The sequence below is a fragment of the Malaya genurostris genome, chromosome 3 (genome assembly GCF_030247185.1).
Source record: "Malaya genurostris strain Urasoe2022 chromosome 3, Malgen_1.1, whole genome shotgun sequence".
NCBI classification, from domain to species: domain Eukaryota; kingdom Metazoa; phylum Arthropoda; class Insecta; order Diptera; family Culicidae; genus Malaya; species Malaya genurostris.
In genome coordinates, this window is record NC_080572.1 from 304,247,003 (window position 1) to 304,268,719 (window position 21,717).

Sequence of the window (21,717 nt, forward strand, 5' to 3'; positions counted from 1 at the left end):
CATTCTAGTACTTGAGAAATCAAAATTACACTGGTTTCTGTTTAAAATAATGTCTATCCGAAAAAACCTAACCTTATCCAATTTCACACATTTTTGAAGATTATACATGTTTAATCGTAGTTTACACTAAAAAAAAAGTAGTGGTAATAACTTTGAAATCGATTTTCTTCTACTGAGAGTGTACTTTTATTGCTGATATCTATTTGTACTATTGAATGAACGATAAAAATGTTGCAAATCACTACTGCCGATATGAAAATTTTCGAAAGAATCCCCCTTTTCTTAGTTCCATTTTTCATTGGCAGGTGTCGCTATCGGTAAATCAGCTTTGCGGCAATGTGCCAATCAGCCCTGGTAATACACCTTATATGCTGATATTTTAAGTTTATCGTGTATGAATGCATGTTCGATTAGAGTGCCTGTGATACCAGAGTGACGACAGCGATTCGTTTAGAATAAACAGTATCGTTCCAAACCACGACATCGGAACAAAATATGACTCAGAATTTTATTTCAGAGCTACTATGTGGCATATGTATATTTTAAGTTATCAAGTATTCGATGGATGATCCTTCAACGCCAGACGTTTACATTCTTCCCGTTTTTCTAGAAACAAAAAATATGAATCGTGATTCTGTACACTCAGGCAAATTGAGTAGTGAAAATCATAAGGCAAATCTTATGATGCATCAAAAATCACTAAAATCACCATTTCAGAAGATTAATATGAAAAATATACCTCTGCAGTATACATCTCATCTATCACTATTATAGTTTTCATACGAACACCTTATGAATTCCACAGTATATGAGAGAAGTTATGTTTGTCATTGAAATTTCGCACAATGTTCCTAAAAATTTCGTATGAATTTCATAAGGCGTTCTATTGGAATTCCAATTTTCGTGACTTCATAAGGCAATCTTATGATTCGCATATAATATTCTTGTGGCTAAAAACCATACGACATCATTATGAAATTCCATATATTTTTTGCCTGAGTGTATCGTGATTCGAAACGAGCAATCAATTTGTCAAAACCATCTAAAACTTGCGAAACTGCCACCGTTTTCGATTACATGTTTTGAGTTATTGTCAACATTACGGTTGTGATATCGTCACTCTGATATTACAGGCACTCTAGTTTCGATCTGTTTCGAAAAGAGTGTGTGACATTCGACTTTCCTTTGGTGTGTTTTGTGCATATGAGTTTGTGGAACACGGAGAAGTAAACAAGAGCTAATCAAAAGGATCTTCCGTAACACACACCGTGATCTTCGCCTAACTAACTGAAATTACTGTGCGCTACATACTTTAGTTCTCTTGAGTCGTTCATTTCACAGTAGGAGTGCTTCTTGTGTGCAGTGAAGATTGTCTTATCAAACGTTGTGATAAGAGCCAGTCGGTCGACAGGTTCGTTTAGCTTTTTTCTCGATGCTAGACCGGCATATTTTGAACGTAATCGCTGAAAATTTCTGGTGGTCTTTAATGTCATATTTTCATGTATTTTAAAGATAATCATTTGCCAATTGGATTTGTGTTATTTATACATATCAGAAAGTTATTAACAAAAAGCTATGTCCGGGGATGTTCAGCCCAGGAAACGTAAGGATAAGAAAAGGAAAAAAGGTAGGATAATTTCGTAACGTGGACTATAAGTGTTCTTTTTCGAACTTTTCCAGTAAATGGGCAACGCAACAAATGAGCGCTTCCGTGAAAGCAGGTTTAAATTAGAACTTTTATTAGCCTAATGTGAAAAATCTTTAAATAGAAATTTTCGATGCGCGACTCTCTTGCTTTAACCTGTATGTTTTTCAACTTCTCCTACTCGAGCAGAGTAGTAAGATCTCGCATAAATATCTGAAAAAGTGAAATTGTCTCCATCCAAATTTCTGAACACATCTGATCCGATGGTCATACGCACACAAGTTTATTGAGCTTCTCTTCAGTTCTAGAGGGCGGCCTGCTATGATTTGCAATTTTCGGGAGAGATCGGCTACCAAAGGCACCGTGTTTTCGATTTACAGTGCTGTGTCAGAAGGATTATTGGAAAACGTGGTTCCCAAATACTAACTAAGGCGCAAAGTATGGTTGACTGCTGAAAATCGCCGATATCTTTTGGAATTTATTCGATGAATATTTCCTTAAAAGAGACCAGACCAGCATACTTTCAAACAAAATAAATTTTGGCGTCTGTATTGGAAATATGGGAAAATTGTACGCGCCGAGAGACCGGGCAGCTGTACCATGCTTTCTCTTTCACGTATTTTCCCATTTAAAAATAGTAAAGGCAAGACAAACCCGGATCGCAATATGCTTGTACCCGAATGAACAAGTAGTTAAAAGATCCTTAACAGAAAGCAAATCTGCTTGTTCTACCAAACAAAGGTGACAGTCATACGGCGCTAACTGATTTTGCGTTGCTTCGTTTTCCTGGGAAAACACGTGTTGGGTATGCGAAAAAAAAAAACAAATTCAATCAAAAATAAATAAGAACGCAATGAATGTGTAGAACAAAGACTCCTTCTTTGTTGGCAATGGTTACCATCTACGTCAGCAAACAGATTCGTAATGTGAGCGGATAAAATCACATGTTTTCTCTAAAAATAAATCGTTTTTTGAATGCTTCGAAGGAAAAAAAAGTTGTTTTTTATCATGTTATTTGGCCGCTTGAACTGTTTGAGCGTATTTGACCTGCGTTATATGTTTTCTGGAACTGTTTGAAGGTTGAAAACAATTAATCGATATTACGTAAACAACATATGATTTATTTTCAAAAAAATGATGTGCTTTTTTTCTCCCCCTTAGATGACGAAGACACGGTAAAGGAGACTTCAAACCCGAAACATGCGCCTTCCAGTGCTGCTCAGATCTCGACTCAACCTGGAGATATTCAGATGCACATCCACAGCGACCATGGAACCGGTGGAAATTGGTGTGCTAAAATTGTGTTTTTCTTATTGTTGACCGGGTTAGGAGTGTTGATTGGTTTGATTCTAATCGAGAATCGAGGAGTGTCGAATGCCGATACACCATTGTCCGAGTCGCGTTATGCTGAATATCTTAGTGGATGGGTTGACGAGAATCGCGAAGATGATCATCATGAAGAAATTCTTAATGCCATAAATCAACTGGAGGAGGAGGACCACGATGATGAAGATCACGATGACGATGGTGAACCGTACGCCGAAGAAGAAGACCACGATGATGAACAGGAGGCTCACGATAAAGAAGAAGAAGAAGAACCACAGAAACTTGACGATGACGAAGTGGAAGAAATTGTTGCAACAGAACAACAAGAACCCTCTCTACAAGAATCGAAAGATTCCGAGGACATTGTCGAGGATGAAGATGACGGTATGTTGAAAAGCAAAACAATAAATTATTCCATTTTCGACTCCTTCTCAACAATAGTGACTGACGAAATATTTTCACACAAACTGAACAATTTGTTTTAAGAAATAATGAAATGACGAAATTACCTACAATATACTAGATAGACGAAATAAATAAATTGGTTTAAATGGGCTAAATTTTGAACAGACAACGAGAATGACAACGCAGACAATGAAGATGAGGAAGGTGGTGATGATGATGATGATGATGAAGATGATTATAATGATGTTGAGAACGAAGACATTGAAGCAGATGGCGAAGACGACGATAATGAGGGTAAATCGATATTTTCCTACCTCAAATTTTAATGCAATATTCGAGTGAGTACAATCCCGTGCTAGAGTATTACAATCATGCCGCCCGCTTTTCCGTTGAGTTCGTCTGCTTACGCATCATCGAATTTTGAAGGTTCGCTTGCTTTATCCCATTGTAATCACAGGACAATCATCTGGGGTAGCATTTGGTGAATGCTGCTTTAATTACGAGTGGAAATAATTTCAGTGATTGGGTGGTATGAATAAAATGTAGTAAAATGCGTTGTTCGACCTTCTCAAAAAACAAAGCCGTTGTTCGAAAATTGTGTAGCAAAGTCACTGCTTTTGACAGGAACGTTATTTACTTTGTTTGCTACGTTTTATTCATATGACCCAATGGAATTTCTCGAAAATTAGGTATTCAGGTATTTATTTCAATTGAATAGCTGTTTCAGAACCTAAGCCGATTGATGAAAACAATGAAGAAAATGACGAAATTCAGGACGATGAGGACAACAACGATAAAATAGAAGATCAGAAATACTATACTGGAAAACATGACGCAGAAGATGCAGATGATAGCGAAGATGGTTAGTAACTATTTAAGAAATTTTTCATCATAAAGTTGCTTCGAATCACAAAAATGTATCTTATATTTACTTGAAGTTAAAGTGAAAAGAATCGAATGCCTGAAATTAGTTGCTTCTGAAGTTAGAACATTTTTAGTCGTATTCTTCATCGTATTCGATCGATTTTTGTCTCGCCCAAAAAAATACCGTTTTCGTTTTTGAACCTACACGCGGGTGATTCTGACTCCGAATAAAACGAACACATGGTATGCGCCCTGAACTACTCATAAAAAAAAAGAAAAAATAAACAAATTCGCATGGATGCGTGATGCGACCCGAGAAAATTTTCAGAGCGAAACTACGCGATTGGAGTACGAACTAGAGCGACCCCAGGTTACTAAAACAAACATCTCAAACGTTGTTTGGCACCCCGGTTGTGCGATTGTCATCTGCATACAATTGGCTTGAAGCCGAAATTTTTGGTTCTTTTGGTTCTAGTTCGCTGTCAAATGCTGTGTTTAAGCAGTGTTCACATCTTTCTTCATGCGGTTGCACCAACATAAGGAAATGATTTCGATGAAATATAATCAAACTATAACAAACCACTTTTTTTTTCTTGTTCAAAAAGAGGTCAAATTACTTGTTTTGCAGAGAATACTAGACAAGAGTTATATTTGTATTGGGTTTGAAGAAATTAACTTTTGACACCAGTGTGGTTTGATTGTATGGTATGAACGTAGCTTAAAATATTGTTGACAACAACGCCACCTAAACAAAATGCGTCGGTTTCAGGAACCAGCTTCCATAGCTGGGGGTGTTGTTTGGGCGCCTCTGTGTCAGTTCTCGGGCTGCCAAACAAGCCGTAGCTTTATTGGATTTTATGTGATGTAGTCAAACTTGTAACCGAAAATATCAAAACTTTCTAGGCCACCCGGCCTATCGAGAGTCATTTTGCACATTTGCGAGAGAGCATGGAGAGAAATGTAATACGCAGAGCGAGCCACGTGGTTATACGCGACCTACTGGTCTCAGCCCTTAATGTACGTATTTGTATGAAATAAATTTAGTGAATGATTTATGAACCTTTTTTTTTTCAATTCTCATTTATTCATTGTTTTGATACTTTATAAAATGTAAAATGTTACTAGTCATCAGTAAACGTTCTTAAACGATTGAAGCGGGTGAAACGACATAAAAACGTTTCCAGTGAACAATATCAACTTCACTCGGATACTTCAGCGAGGCGCTATCGGTTTGGGTTTGTGTTGTAGCAAAATGACGACCCTCAAATACGTCTCAATTCAAAATCAGCTACCACGTGACGCGGATGGTTTACGTTGCCGGTCGATTACCGGAAGGCAGACGCTACTGTCTGGGTCACGGAAAGACTTAAATGGCATACAACCTTCTGTAGTATTCGAACTTCCGACGTTTTGTCGTATTCGACTTTTTGGTATCTCGACTATCCGGTAGTTCGACTTTTTGTTATATTCGATCTTCTGTCGCATTCGACCTTTTGATACATCCGACAATTTGTGACCTTCGATATTTCGACGTTTTAGTACAGGGTCCGGCACTCGAAGTGTAACCAATTAAAAAGGCCATAAATTCAGTTTGGAAAATTACTTCTACTTAATTCAAAGTACAAAATGTGTAAAAATAATACAAAATTTAGAATCAATTCACTTTTGCTCGATATGACCACCTTTTGCCTTGACTATGGCCTTGAGACGGTCAAAAAACGAATCGCAAGCTGCCGAATGTGACTTGCAGATGTATTTTGGCCCACTCGCGGACAATAACTTTTTTCAGCGCCTCGAGACTGGTGTATCTTTTAGTTCGGACTTTGCTCTCCAAAATGGCCCAAAGAGAATAATCCATTGGATTCGCATCTGGTGAATTCGAGAGCCATTGTGTGGACGTGATGAAATTCGGAACGTTGTTTTTCAGCCATTCTTGGTTCACTCGAGCTTTGTGAGACGGTGCCGAGTCCTGCTGAAACGTCCATGGTCTGCCACCGAAATGTTTGGCTGCCCACGGCTTCAAAGCAACCTCCAGAATACTTTCCCGATAATATGTCGCATTTACCTTGACGCCAGGCTCGATGAAAACGATTGGAGAGCGCCCATCTGCGGTTACAGCGGCCCAAACCATTATCTGTTGCGGGTGCTGCCTCCTGGTGGCCAATCGATGACTCAAATTCTCGTATGAACGGTCGGTCAAGTAAACCCTATCGTTTTGAGAGTTTACGAATTGCTCAATTGGAAAAATTTTCTCGTCAGAAAATACAATGTTCGGAAATTGACCGCTTTCGGCCAAACGAAGCAACTCCTTCGCTCTCTCAAGTCAAGATTTTTTTTTCGCGTTCACTTTTGGCAAAATGCTTTCTTGCGCTTGTAAACATGCCCGTGCGTCAGCTGCGCGAGCGGTCTGAAGTTGGTTACACTTCGAGTGCCGGACCCTGTATAAAAACAAAACAGGTGCACTGTGTTTCATTGATTTGCATCGGACGAAAAAAAAATGCAGTTTTACGTCGTTCAGGAAAAAAAATGCATTTTCGGGGCAATTCACGGGTAACTATTTTGCACCCGTGTTCTTTTTTTGAGCGGGAAGCGTGTTAACTAATCCCACCAGAAATGAATAAATAATAGTACAAACTTAACAAAACCGTTTATCGCTGTGTTACTGCGAAAATTAACTGACAATAACATAACAATAACAATAACTGGCATAACAGTTCGGCTGAAAAGTTCGTATCGTTTAATAGAAACACACATTTTTTTGCCAAAATTCCTTTTTATTATTCAACATAATTGCCATCAGAGGCGATACAGCGATTATAGCGATCTTCCAACTTTTCGATACCATTTTTGTAGTACGATTTGTCCTTTGCCTCTAAACAGGCCTCAGTTTCAGCGATTACCTCTTCATTGCTTCTACATTTTTTACCAGCAAGCATTCTCTTGAGGTCTGAGAACAGGAAAAAGTCACTGGGGGCCAAATCTGGAGAATACGGTGGATAAGGGAGCAAATCAACAGCTCTAAACACTGCTCAGAATCATCAATTCGTTGTTGTTTTTGATCGATTGTGAGCTCACGCGGCACCCATTTTGCACAAAGCTTTCTCCTATCCAAATATTCGTGAATAATATGTCCAACACGTTCCTTTGATATCTTTAGGGTGTCAGCTATCTCGATTAACTTCACTTTACGGTCATTGAAAATCATTTTGTGGATTTTTTTCACGTTTTAATCGGTAACAGCCTCTTTCGGACGTCCACTGCGTTCATCGTCTTCGGTGCTCATATGACCAGTACGAAATTTTGCAAACCACTTACGAATTGTTGCTTCTCCCGATGCAGAGTCAAAAAGTAGTGTTTCATCAACACACGAAATTCCTTTTTTTCCATTTTTTTCACAATAACAAAAGCTTCACTCAAAATGCAATATCTCACAAACTAATAATCAAACAGCTGTCAAATTTATACACGTATCTTTTGAAGGTTGGTACTAACTGAAAATGGTATGGATTAAATTCTAGTGGCGCCCTCTCATAGAAACGATACGAACTTTTCAGCCGATCAAATACCTACGATAAATTCGCTTCGTTCTGCGTTGACATTTAGAGTTTTACATCCATGTATTCTCACTCGAATTAGTAAAAGATTGTATTTTAAGCTGTATTCACAGCTTTTTTTCGTACAGTGCATACGGAAAAATGTTTTATATATTTGGGGCTGTTTGATTCAGTGTACAGATTGGACAAGCTGTCAAATGAGTATGAAAAAAATTTTAGTATATTAGTAACCTTTTATGCCACTGTGATGTCCCTTGTGAATCGCTAGAGTGATCCATATTGATTAGGGTGCCAATATTTTAAGGGTCATCTCTAATTTACCGCTAAAAAATTTAAGCACCTCAAAAAAGTCCCTATGAATAGTTTGAGCTGAGTCGGATATGGGTAAGGAGTGCCGCCCGGCGGTCAAAGTTTAAAAATTTTCGGTCTTGAAAAATCACCATAAACCTTCCAAAGTTGAAAAAAAAATTTTATGTCAAAAATCTTAGGATTGCATGAAACATCGAGATTTAGTGTCATCTCGAAAATTATTTTTTTTAGAAAATCGACTTTCTGGGATCAACGGAACGGAAATAATGTAAAGATGTATAGACTGTCCCAGAAAGTATGGACACACTTTGATTTCGTTGTAAATAATTCACAAGTGTTAGATATTAAAATTTTATTCGATATACTGATAATATTAGACTACAACAACAGAATATTATTCTCAACATTTGCTACTTAGCCATTGTAGACTAGCTGGCGCACCTTCTTGCGAACGTTCCTCATTAAATTCCGTACAGACTTCTTGGCGAGAAGATTTGACCCTTTTTTCCCCTCTTTTTCGAACTGTTGAATGGTTTCGGCTGCCGAGACATGTTTCCTAAGATGTGCCTTCGTTAATGCCCAAAATTCCTCGATTGGTCGAAGTTGTGGGCAATTTGATGGATTCATGTCTTTTGGGATGAAAGTGACATTTTTGGTAGTATACCATTCTACCGTTGATTTCGAGTAGTGGCAAGAAACAAGATCTAGCCAGAAGACAACATCCTTGTGGCTTCGAATCATGAATTCGAAGGGTGATGAAGGGTTTCGAAATCATACCGTAGCTACAAATTGCTTGCCAGACCATAGCTTTCTTACCAAATTTTTCGAATTCAATCGATGTCTCGGACTGGTTTAACACTTGCCCTTCTCGCATCGTATAATATTGTGATCCCGGCAAGGATTTGTAATCGAGTTCCACGTAGGTTTCGTCGTCCATGATTATGCAGTTCAAATTTCCAGCAAGAATCGCATTATACAGGTTTCGAACCCTCGCCCTGAACGATGCTTCTTCTTTTGGACTACGTTTTGGTTGTTTCTGCTTCTTATAGGTTCGAAGATTCAAACGTTCTTTAGCACGAAGAACATTTGACTTCGAAGTGCCCACTTTTTTGGCCACATCCCGAACTGAAACCTCCTTCTTTTACTCGAACGCCTTCAGTATACTTTTATCCAACTGAGGGTTAGCAGGACCTTTTTTCGACCCGTTTTCGTTTTATCCTCAAAGGTGTTATCCTCACCGAACTTCCTGATTGCATTTCGCAAGGCTTTTTCACTTACTCCTCCCATTTTTGCTATTTTTCTCAGTTACAGTCCGCGTTCTGTGCACCATTTGTACACAACTTTTCGACGTTGTTCTGCTGAAAGTCCACGCATTTCGGAACAAACTAATGAAAACGAATAAACAATTGCACAAGTGGTTAGAGAAGAGTGTAAACAACAGGACGCAGCCATGAAAATTGACAGATTCTGAACTATTGCAAAATCGCAGCGGTTTTTGGTTGCGTCCATACTTTCTGGGACAGTCTTTAGATGACATTCAATCCCAACGTTTCAAGCAATTCATAGACATTCGGCATACAAATAAAATTTTCGATTTCACAAAACCCCCTCTCCGGTGATTTTTCAAGATCGAAAATTTTAAAATTTTGACCACCGGTTGATACCTCTCACCCATGTCCGAATTAGTTCAAATTTTGCTTAGGCACTTTTTTTCGTGCTAAAACTTTTGAGCACTACCACATTTAAATCGTTCCACACACTTCAGCAATAAAACGTCCAAGCGGATTACTTGAATTATTTGAAGGATTTTAAATAGTTTTCGCGTCTCAAATGAACATACAAACCAATTCGCATCCTCTCATTCCGCTACTAACGCAGAAGGCGAAAGTACCCAGTCGATGTCGTTCTATTGACCAAATTTCACGCGAGGAGACATGAGATAGGAACTTGTGAGCACTCACCATTTGACGTCCACCACTTTACGAAATTATAAATGACCCCAAAATATTGGTACCCTAACATTGATATGTAATAAATGTAACACCAATCAAAAGCAGAAATTTTATCAAATGGATACATTTTTCAAAAATACATTCTTACAGAGCCAAAAGATCAGCAGAATGAAAACAACGATCCGATTGATGACGAGGACGATAGGAGAAGTGCCGATGCGATTGCCAAAGAGATTGACGAACTGGCCGAGGCCGATGAAGAGCTGCCGTTTGAGGAGGAGGTGAGTTATTCTTTTTGTTCGGCATGCTTGCGTTTCCTAAATAATGCTTCGAATGATTAGGCTAACAAACAAAAGCGCTCACCGACGACGGTGCATAATCATGTACAACAAAAGTTGGATCCGTCCAACGAGTTCCAAACGGTAGGTGTATTTCGCTAACGGGAGTTGGTGGTTTGACTAATGTCCTAAAAAATAGCAACATATTTTAAAGGATGTAGAAACTAAACCAAAAGATCCAGTGGTTAGCGCCGAGATACTTGCAACTCAAATGGATGAATTGGTAGAAAACTACAATAAATTGGCAGAGATGCTAAATGTTCCAGCGGAGGTTCGGGTCCAGCATGAAATCGACACTAAGGTATGTTTAGAATTAAATGAACTTGAATGAATTTTGTTTTTCGATTTTATTCCTGTTTATGCCTCATACTTTAAAGATGTATCTTGTTATCCTGAACCACAGGACGACGATGATGACGACGGTGATGGCAATGACGATGTCGAACAAGATGTTTCAGTTAATGATGACAACGAAAATGATAAATATAATGTGAATGATGATGATGATGATGATGACGATGACGATGGTACTAATGATTTGGAAGACGAGTTTGAAAACGTTGTTGACAACGACGATGGAGAGGAGGAGTATCTCAGTAAAGTGAGACAGGAACAGGAGCTTAAAAATCAAATCAATGATAAGCAAAAAGAAGACGAACCACGAGAAGAAGTATCTCGTAAGTATCATCGTAAGTAAGGAATATGGCTTCATGCCGCCAGTTTAGTTGCTACAGAATCACATAAATGCATTCATCACTCTTTTATATTTGAATTCAAGAAAGTGCAAATTATTGCTTGTTGATTCAATTGAGCTTTTGAATAATGACACAATGAACATTTTTACCCACAAGCTCTGATATCGAATTTTTGATGAAACACTCCCAACTTTCCAGTTGCGGTACAACTTTTTGTTGGTGCTGCGTTGGTCGTTGCCGCTCATCTCCTTTTGAAGCCCCCGCGTGGTGTCCCTCGGTCGGAAACAGCAGTGCCATCTAGTGAGTGTTAGGCGTGCTTCTCGGTGTTCAACTATGTTTATTCTAATTTTTTTATATGTTTACTTTCGTTTTGCTGAGAAAAAAAGTATTTGTTTTCTTTTTCGTTTTTGAATGTCGCATGGTCTCTAACACCATTTCTTTGATTTCGTTAATGTCGAACCGAACAACCGATTCGTTAAACCAAGTCAATGATAACTTACCTTGTATTCTGCTAATAAATTGCACTTTCCGGCTGTTCAATTTTTTTTACACATTACACCCCTTTTTGTAAGAAACTAGCAATTGCGTTATACATGTATAATAATGCAATAATGAATCGGAAAGACAGGCCCGTAGAAATTGTGCCTGGTCATGCATTAGAGCGCCTGTATGTATCTGCAGTGAATAACATCCAATAAATGTCGATAATGCTATCAATTATTCATTCATTGGATTCATTTGAATTATTTACGAATACTCAGAGTCAACGGCAAAAGCCTCTACGGTTTCCAAGCTGGAAGAACAGCTAACGAGGAATGAACTAGCTATGAATGCAGCCAATAGAAGAATTGATTCTGATGTGAATGAGCTATTCATCAACCAAACCAAAGATTTTGATCGTTCAACAGTCAATATTGAAGATTTTGTTAAAGTTGAAAAAGATGAGCATACTGGAGATCAACCTTTCCTGGAAAACGGTAAGCATCGTGTGCTTCGAACATAAGACTGCATTACGGATATGAACCTCGTAATGTTTTCTTTTCTATCATTGTATTTGTATCATAACAGCTGACGAAGGCCAGGATGAAATCTCTTATTCCGGAGAGGAGGATTATGATTTCGATCAAGATGAATACACGGATGAACTGGAAGAAATCGAAGAAGAAGAAGAAGAAGAAACAGAAGAGTACGCGAAAATTCAGGAAATGAACATACTTGAGCAACAGGAGCGAGAAATCGGTACTTTCGTACCGACCACGTTTGAAGAGTTCAGTGCAATGTATCGGCCCGATGCGGCAGCGGCAGAGGTAGAGGCAGAAGCCATCGCTCCATCCCTAGCTGTTCAAATCGCTGAAACACTTCCCGTAGTTGCAGAACCTGTGCCTGTTCCAACTCCGAAAAATAGTAAAAAAAACGCCTTTAAAGAATCGCCACTGTTGAAGAAGAAACCTCCCAAGGGTGCTGTCGGCAAGCTAATATACGGTTTGCACAAAGATCCTATCATCTCAGCTAAAGATATTCAAACGGCGTCAGAAAAAGGTGAGGCCAAAAATGTTCTTGTTGCTATGCTTTCGGAAATACATTCCCCACCTTGTGAACCCTTTCATAAACCCAAATCCGAACCCACGTTTCCCAAACCCGGAAAAGAAAGCATAGAAGGTATTTCAAACACGATCATTCCTCCATCGTTTACTGCGTCGGCTACGGCAAGTGCAGCTGCGTCAACTAGCCAGGGAACGAAGGAAAAACGCGTCGAGTTCTTGTTGCCTGACGAACCAAGCGAAATTCCCGAATTAGAAGCGTTTGAAATAAAGTCAGACCCACCTGAATATGCGGATAATGGAAGTAAAGAGAATCTGTTTATTCCATATGACGAGTACGGTGTCGACGAATCGTTCGAGAACGAGATGGTTTATGAGGACGACGAGATTCTGTTTCAGCAATATCCATCCGATGAAGAGGAGGTATCATATTCGGATGAGTATCCGGAAGACGTCTCTGATGTTGACGATTCTGATCTGATGAGACGGTTGGAGGAAAAATATGGCAAATTGGAAAACGAGAAATCTGCGGAACCGGAACAGGAAGAGCTTGAAGAAAGCTGGACAAGTATTACTACGCATAGAATAATAGATGGTAGAATAGTAAGCGCACATATGCCTTCATTTTGAGCCATTCATTCGTCTGCTACATCATTGTCATTCTGCGGAGATCATCGTTCAACTTTCTTTTTTTTATGTGATTCTGTAGTAATATTTCATTAAAGTTATATTTAATGCGGTGAATATCAACGATTTTCGTTTTGATGCAATTTTGTTTGTTCTACTAAATATGTGCTTTCTTTTCTTTTCCGGACGATTTTTGATTAGATATTCCCTCTAGGCCTAGTGGATCTCAGACGTACGAAGAAGAGCTGAGAAAAGCTGACAGACAACTCGACGAGGTGAGTCCAGCTGTCAAAAAACATTTGCTTAGTGATGGTAGATATTTGCATATAAGCTCGAAACTGAACAACAGTTGACGGTTTGGACGTTTCAAGACATGCCAATTTCAACAAAAGCTATTCACTCTTAGAGAACTTCGAGACAAACGATAGTCGGTTTCTTCGGAAACACCACCGTTTTATTAGGGCAACGTAGAATCATCAATTCTAAAGGGCACTAAACCAGTTGTGAGGAGTTTTTAGAAAAAAATCCATCAACTTAGGATCCGCGTAACTTCGGAATTCCCCGAATAAAACCGCAAAACTAAAGACATTTTGTTTAATGCCAAATGTCTTAGAAATGCATGGAACGCCCAGATCTGGTTGATTCTAAAAAAAATGGAAAAAACTGGAAAAATTTTGAGATTTCCGAATTTGAAATTTATTTTTGATTCCAAATGTCTTAGAAATGCATGAAACGTCCAGATCTAGTGTAACCTTAAATGTTTTTTTTGAAAACCGAAAAATAAAAATTTAAATCTAAAAGGCGGGTGGGTAATGTCAGAGACATAACTGGATGTCGTGAATACGAATAAAACTGACACGCTCCCATCACTTTTCCGAATATCAGTTAGTTGATTGATTGTATGAATTGTGCAAGCTTTCTTCTTTTTCACTAATAAAGTTTGAAGCGATGCACCTACATTAAAGTACAGATTAGTTACATTAAACAGCTACTATTCTACAACTATATATTCCAAATTTGAAACAATTCCTTTTTAATTTGCTGTAGTTTATTTTTATTGAAGGTTTGAAGTTCGAAGATATCAGATTCTTCTCGAAATTTCAGTACGAGACAATTGCATTGGCCTGGTCTGAAATGTATCGACGATCTTCGGTATGCAAGAGTAATTTTAATAATAATAATAATATAATAATAATAATAATAATAATAGTAATTATAAAAATAAAAATAATAAATATAATAATAATAATAATAATACAGATTAATCTGTATATATGGCATCCCTGTTTCGCATGGCATATTTTCACACGACCCCATACTAGTATAAAGATGTATTCAACATCATCACTTTCGCTTTCGCATTGCCGTTCGTAATTGAATGTGTTAGTGACGGTGCAAATTAATTAAACTTCTCGTGTGTGCCAGTTGCTCAGAAAATGGTAGGAAAGCGACAAAATTCAACTAGTTCTTTAGGATGATCATTAGCACTGAAAAGTGCTTTGAATGGGCCTTGCTGGACTTTTTGGTTGCCTTTCTACCGGTTTTCGGTGTCATCGTGCTGACGGTGTCTCGTGCGTTCAGAGTAGCTGCTTTAACTTAAATGACGCTATTTCTCACATCACATTCCATTTTATACCTGCTACTGGCAGCGGTGTACGGACAGTCCCTTTTCCAAAATTCCTTTTCCTGTTCGCAGAACGGGAAACTGTGAGACGACAGGTCCTCGATGTTGCTCTCGTGTGTGTCTTGTTTCGGGAACAGTTGCTCAGCAAATGGTAGGAACCACTCAACGTTTATATGGATGCTCTTGTATAGATGCAGACATCTCGCGTTCTGATTGGCTGGTGCTGTCATGGGTTTAAAATGGAGTTAACAAGTGTACTATTGAAAAAACTTCAATGTTGTTGCAATACACGTTCAAGTTGAAAATTTTCGATTCTATTGGTAGTAAGATTATTTAAATCCTTTCACAGATCACTGAGCTATGAACTTTCAAAATACGAGAAAGGCAAACGCGCCATATGAATTATCCTCTTTGATACTCGTTTATACCAAACATTTCAGAAAAGTTTAATTTTGAACTATTTGAGATTATGTCACACAACTGAAACTTTTATCATAAAATTGTGATAATATTTCCGATGGCGTGTAGCAAGAATTATGTTGATTCATTAGATACAACAGGAGATATTCACGATCAAAAACTTATCACTCTCTCAGAGGGTAAATTTTGAAAAGGCGCCCCATAGTAAAGTAAGTCGTTTTCACGACAAAAAATAAAAATCAAATCTAAAAAAAAATTTTCTGCAAAAATTGGAAATATTTTAAGTATTAGAGAGTTGACCTAAAAAAATTGGATTAACACCAGATCTCTAACGTTTCGTGCATTTCTAAGACAAAAATAAGAAAACCGGACATTTTCGTAAATCGACGTAAAAAACCGCGTAACTTCGGAAATCCGCTTAACCTCGTAAATTCACGTAAAAAGATCCGCGTGAGCAAACATTAAAACTTAAAATTTTTTTTGTTGATTTCAAATATATTAGAAATACATGAAACGCCCATATCTAGTGTAATCTCAAGAAAACATTTTTTCAAAATATGTTTACTTTTCGTCTTTGACTCATCAGTGCGTAGCAGTTCAAATTGAACTCGGCAGTTCAATTTGAACCGCTAAGCAGACGTAAAGATTCTGTTATTTGAAGAACTTTTTTTTTGTTTTGCATCGAAATGCAATGTTTACACTGACGTGCCGAACGAAAATGTGTTTTCGACTATCTTTGGCCGATGCAGGTTTGGACATTCAGGGGTTAGCCAAATTCACCTTTACCAAATTAAAAAAAATATCTGGAAAAAAATTTGAGATTTCCGAAATCGAACATTTTTTTTTTGATGCCAAATGTCTTAGAAATGCATCAAACGGTGTAATCTAAAAAAAATATTTAATTGAAAAAAAAACGTGCTTAATCCACCTAGCAGTGAGATGATACCTTGTTTTATCATGTGTTTTTTGCATGAGTATTCTTTGGTGTTTCAGTTTTCATGACATTATTCTAATATCCGTCGTTTTAAGTAGCAATTTGAGATTTTAATCACTCATTACTCTGTAATGTCGAAACTGCAAATCGGGTTGAATTTGAATCTAAAAGTGTGACAATCGATTAAACATTCCATGATATGTCGAAGTAAATTCCACTTTAGACTTTACGGTAATTTAAGGTACTTCCAGAGCCGGTATTCAGGAACCAGCATAACCCAAACCGATTCGTATGGCCATATGACGAACAAATTGTAATAGTTTTTCCAACTTTAAAGCTTTTCGAAATTGTCATCTTCTATATCGGTTTGAATTTTAAGAATTCATCATCCTGTAATTCCAGAATCGGAAGTCTGAATTGGATAAAATTAATTAATTTTGTATGGGACTATAACACATGGATCAATAAGTCCCGAGACTAAAGCAGAGATGGCGCTCGTAGTAAACCAGTAACCACGTCTTTCTAGAGTACTAACCTTTGCTTGAAACGGGTCAAAATTTTAAGTCGATCCCACCAGAAACAGCTGAGTTATTGAGGTTGGAGTAAAGTCGTTTTGTAGTTTGTTTAAAAAATGGAAAAAACCGAGTTTCGTGTTTTGATAAAATTATGTTATGTTATTACTCTTGTCCATCAAAAGCAACGATTTGTCGGTGGTTCGCCGAGTTTAAACGTGGTCATGCCGACACAAATGACGGGGAACGCTCGGGTAGACCTGTGGAAGCCGTTACACCGGAAAATGTGAGTGAAGTGACAAAAATTATAATGAAAGATCGTAAAGTGAAGCTCCGTGAGATTGCTGAGATGACACAGATATCATATGGAAGTGTATTTACTATCCTTCATGAAAAATTGAGCATGAAAAAGGTTTTTTCCAAGTGGGTGCCGCGATTGATTTCGATGGAACAAAAACAGCCTGCCACAAGTCGATGAAAACAATGGCGAAATTGAACGAATTGGGCTTTGATCTGCTTACCGACCCCCCCTCCCCCCCCCCCTCTACTCACCAAATTTAGCCCCCAGTGACTACTGGCTTTTTGCTGATCTTAAAAAAATGCTCCAGGGAAAAAGATTTGGCTCAAATGAGGAGGTCATCGCTGAAACTGAAGCTTATTTTGAAGCGAAAGATACATTTTTTATAAACATGGTATTGAAAAATTGGGAAAACGTTGGAACCATTGTATCACCCTAAAAGGTGATTATGTTGATGAATAAAAAAAAATTCTGCAAAAAAAATGTTGTTTCCATTGTTAGGCTCGGGACTTATTGATCCACGTGTTAAGTCTATTTTAATTTGAACTTTTGTTTCTGAAATTCGATATGGCCTTTTTGAGAAAACGATTGAGCTTTGAGAAACGATTCGATAATGGAACCGGAATTCGAAAATCGGTGTAGCCAAAGTCAGATAAATTCACCTGAGTAGCTGTATAGTTTACGTTTGTTTCAAAATGTTTGAAAATCAGTGTAGACATCTTTGAAAAATCGTAGTGCGAATTGAATTTTCGGGTACCTTAAGAATCTAAAACTGAATACCACTAAAACTGAAATAAGTTTATTTGGTTATCGACTATCCAAATCTGCTAAACCCGATAAACCTGATTAATTTATGTGAAAAAGATATATTTATACCAATCACCCTGTATTCCCGAATCCGGAAGTTGGATCTGACTGAAAAGCAAGATATTTTATAGAATCTTAAAATTTTTCATTTGAATCTAATAAGATTCTTAGATTTCATTTGAATCTTAGATCGTTTCAGCCATCTAACAGAAAAATGAGTTACACAATTTTAATTTCGTTTCACATATCATCATGTAGTTCAGGAACCAGAGGTCCGAACCAAACATAATTAAGAACCTTGTTTTGGAGCCTTCGACTTTTCATATGAATCTGAGTTTTTTTTCACCGCACTAACATGACACGCCGTAATAACTCGTCGAGAGTTTTACCGGAAGCGGTAGATTTGGGTCCAGTATGAACATGCTGTCAATTTCTTTTGCTGTTCAGATTCACAGCACACTATGATGCATACTAGAGTGCCTTAAACCAGAGTGACGACAGCTGTTCGTTTAGAATGACAGCTTTGTTCCAAACGAGTAAACGACCTGTCAAATACAATACAAAGTGAACGAAACTACCATCATCTCGGCTTAACCGTTTTGAGTTGTTGCCAGCATTGCGGATGAGATGTCGTCACTCTGGTTATAGGCACTCTAATGCATACAGATTTTGTGCTTCAGAGTAATGTACTCTAGTGTTATATTAATTAACATTTTTTTGTTTCCACAGGAATTCGGGTTTGAATAAGATCTTGAGTCCTAGCACTTCTTCTAATTAGATAAGGATATAAGTAGCACTCAGTAATTGCAAACAAGTGACAATTGTCACATTAAGACAGGCATGCAATTGGATCCTTATGATTCACAGCATACAGATGAACAGACCAAAAGACCGTAGAGCCGTAAAAACTAACCATGCCTTATAACTGAAAACACATTTGTTTGCTCACAATAATATCCATAGTCCGTGTTGTTTCGTTCCAAGAAACAAGTTCGTCGTACGGGCTGCTGAAATATTGTTTTTTTTCTTTGTTTGAAAATACTACTGGACGTTCATACTAACCAATAAAGGACTGTGCGTGTGGATTTTCTTCTCATTCAATCTGTTGCTCAAAGATTCAGCCAAATTACAAGATTACTATGCGTATAACAAATTGTAGTTAAGCGAAAAAAAAAAATGACACAGAAGTTTGAATTTGCATCGATCTGTGATTTTTCTATTGTAGTTTAAAGAACTTATGTGACTTTTTATGTTAGCATGTAAGACCCGTTAAAATGCTAGGTCTCAAACTTAACAATCACCCACTCGGATGGCAAGATGTATTTTCTCGGATAGCTTGTCATCTCTCAACAAAGATTGAGCTTACCATTTTTTTATTAGCAGGACTAATATTTATAACTCAACAAAACTAACTAAAACCGTGTGATTTTTTTTCTTTTTTTTCTGCTAATGCTTTTATGTGTTCCGCTAACCCGCTCATTGGACGATCAAAACAAAATCACACATGTTAAATGCACGAACACACACATACCCTCACGAAAACGAAACCAGTTCCGGAATGCTAAGAGAGCACTGGCGAGCTATGAGGATCTGTTGATCAAACAACCCCGTCTGATAGCGGCATTAGTCGGCAAAGCCCGTGCCTTAGATCTGCTGGCTGAACAGGAGCAAAGCAACATTGTCCTGGGGGAAGCGATTGAAGCGTACCGTGATGTGATCATGATGGGACAAGCGATAGACGATGACACCTTGAAGGCCATTTCCGAACGTTGCATCGAACGTATTCGGTTTCGAGGCCAGTATTTGAAAGCGATCGATATCCACCAGGTTCTAATCAAACGGTTCGACACGGAACCAAAGTACAGAAATCAGCTTGCTGTTACATATCTTATGGCGAATCGGTAAATTTATATGAGTGGTTAGTGTCTGGAGACTGCTACTGATAGTTCATTTTTTGTAGTTTGGTGGAGGCAAAAGCAGTTCTGCACGAGACGCTTATGCGATGGATCGAAGATGGGTTTGCATTAGTGCATTATGGTTTCGTTCTCAAGAATCATGACAAAAATATGGAACTAGCTGTTCAATATCTGCAGGAAGGTATTGAAACCGGACACGAAGGAACACAGGATGGTCGATTCTATTTCCATTTGGGTGATGCATTGCAACGACTAGGAAGAAACGACGAAGCATTGGAGGTTTATCAGAAAGGCGCGGAGCAAAAACTGTTTCTTTCCATGTACCAACGTTCCTTATATAATGAAGATAGTCTCAAATCTCGACCTTTTTGGACGATTGAGCAAACTACATTTGCGAGCCAGTTAAACACGATTCAGTCGCAGTGGACTGCGATTCGAGATGAGGGTTTAAAACTTTTGAACGCGGCTGGTACATTTCGAGATGAGGCAGAGAATCTTCGAGATAGGGGCGACTGGAAACAGTTCGAGCTGTTCATGCGTGGCTATCGGATAGATAAGAATTGTGCCAAAGCTCCACTAACTTGTAAATTGGTCGAACAATTTACTGCAGCACGAACTTGCAAACGAGGTCAAATCAAGTTCAGTGTGATGCAACCGGGAACCCATGTTTGGCCACATTGCGGTCCAACGAACTGCCGAATTCGAGCACATCTTGGACTGATGGTGCCCGATGGAGTTAGTATTCGTGTCGCAAATGAAACGAGGTAAACATTTTGTTACAATATTCGAAAATTATAATACTTATTAATGAGAGTTAATCTATTTCCAATCACTACAGACATTGGGAGAACGGTAGGTGGTTAATCTTTGACGATAGCTACGAGCACGAGGTGTGGCACAACGGTACCGATACTCGACTGGTGCTAATCGTGGATTTCTGGCACCCCGATTTGAACGATAATCAAAGGAAAACGCTGTCCCCGATATGATTCATCACATCGTGTAATGATGCAACAGGCAAGGTACCAAAGGCAATAAGTAAATCTATTTTTTGTTTAAGAAACTGCTCGCCTTATCTTTTTAAAACGGATCGAAAAGTGCATTTTTTAGATTTTATATCGAGTTCAATACTTATTGTTAATTGTCAGCAAAGAAAGCTTAAGATTTATTTTACGCCACGTTTTACTGCCCCAAAATCCCTTTAGTTTAATGTTTAATGTTTAATGTTCTACTTAGGATCGTGAGTGAGATTATAAAAATAGTAAACAAATGAATCATTTGTATATGTTCAAATCCAAGAATGATGGTTGATAGTTTACCTCGACTAAAATCAATTGGTTTCACACTAAATACCATACGTTTAGAAGGACAATCAAAGACTTACTACTGTATACCTTACGCTCAGACAGCTTAGGACAGGTTTTGTATTAGAAAATTTTAATATAAATTGTTAAAAACACGTTTTGTTTGATACTAACGCATATCGAAATGACCTACTCGCTTATTCGCCTAAGCAATTCACGAAGTTCATCGGCTGTTCGTCAACTTGCTCAATTTACCTTTCCTCTATTCCAAATTCTCCGATTTATGTTGACTACATTGATACGATCTTTTAAGTATGAGCGAGTCCAGTTTAATAGTGAGTCCAATCACCAACAGCATTAATTGTTGCTTGACATAATTCCACTAAATTTTAGGCGTATTCTAGAGGAAGCGTCTTCCAAATGAGTTGAGCTGCATCGAAGTGTATTTATTTATTTATTTATTTATTTATATACATGTAATCAACAGACAATGTGTAGCCCCAATGATTAAAAACTATTTCTCTTTCTAAGTATGTTTGAAAAATTCGTTTGAATTCTGCTACGCGTAATGTGAAAATCGAATCCGGCAGATACTCGATTGAAAGTACGTTGTAGACCAATAATTGCACCGTTATATCCATAATTA

The 21,717-nt window shown here is 38.0% G+C and overlaps 1 protein-coding gene across 9 annotated transcripts; it reads left to right on the forward strand.

The window, feature by feature from the left end:
• Positions 1-1,202: 1,202 nt before the first annotated feature.
• LOC131439276 (aspartyl/asparaginyl beta-hydroxylase) lies at positions 1,203-21,226 on the forward strand. 9 transcript variants are annotated; one of them, XM_058610095.1, is made up of 17 exons: positions 1,211-1,411; positions 1,513-1,627; positions 2,807-3,355; positions 3,542-3,670; positions 4,095-4,238; positions 10,206-10,336; positions 10,397-10,477; positions 10,533-10,694; positions 10,797-11,070; positions 11,287-11,388; positions 11,850-12,065; positions 12,157-12,627; positions 12,805-13,197; positions 13,458-13,531; positions 19,403-19,752; positions 19,812-20,531; positions 20,606-21,226. In XM_058610095.1, the coding sequence occupies exons 2-17, from the start codon at positions 1,576-1,578 to the stop codon at positions 20,754-20,756; spliced, it is 3,999 nt and encodes a 1,332-aa protein (XP_058466078.1). In that variant the 5' UTR covers positions 1,211-1,411; positions 1,513-1,575; the 3' UTR covers positions 20,757-21,226. The 9 variants fall into 9 exon arrangements, with proteins under 9 accessions (XP_058466087.1, XP_058466083.1, XP_058466078.1 ...); XM_058610096.1 differs by having other exon boundaries at positions 10,548-10,694; XM_058610097.1 differs by lacking the exon at positions 11,287-11,388.
• Positions 21,227-21,717: the final 491 nt, after the last annotated feature.

Excerpts from the sequence above, each read along its gene's own strand:
- LOC131439276 (XM_058610095.1), top strand. The coding sequence starts at position 1,576 with ATGTCCGGGGATGTTCAGCCCAGGAAACGTAAGGATAAGAAAAGGAAA. Across the intron at positions 3,671-4,094 it reads CGAAGACGACGATAATGAGG|CTGTTTCAGAACCTAAGCCG; the intron begins GTAAATCGATAT and ends TCAATTGAATAG. Across the intron at positions 19,753-19,811 it reads ACATATCTTATGGCGAATCG|TTTGGTGGAGGCAAAAGCAG; the intron begins GTAAATTTATAT and ends CATTTTTTGTAG.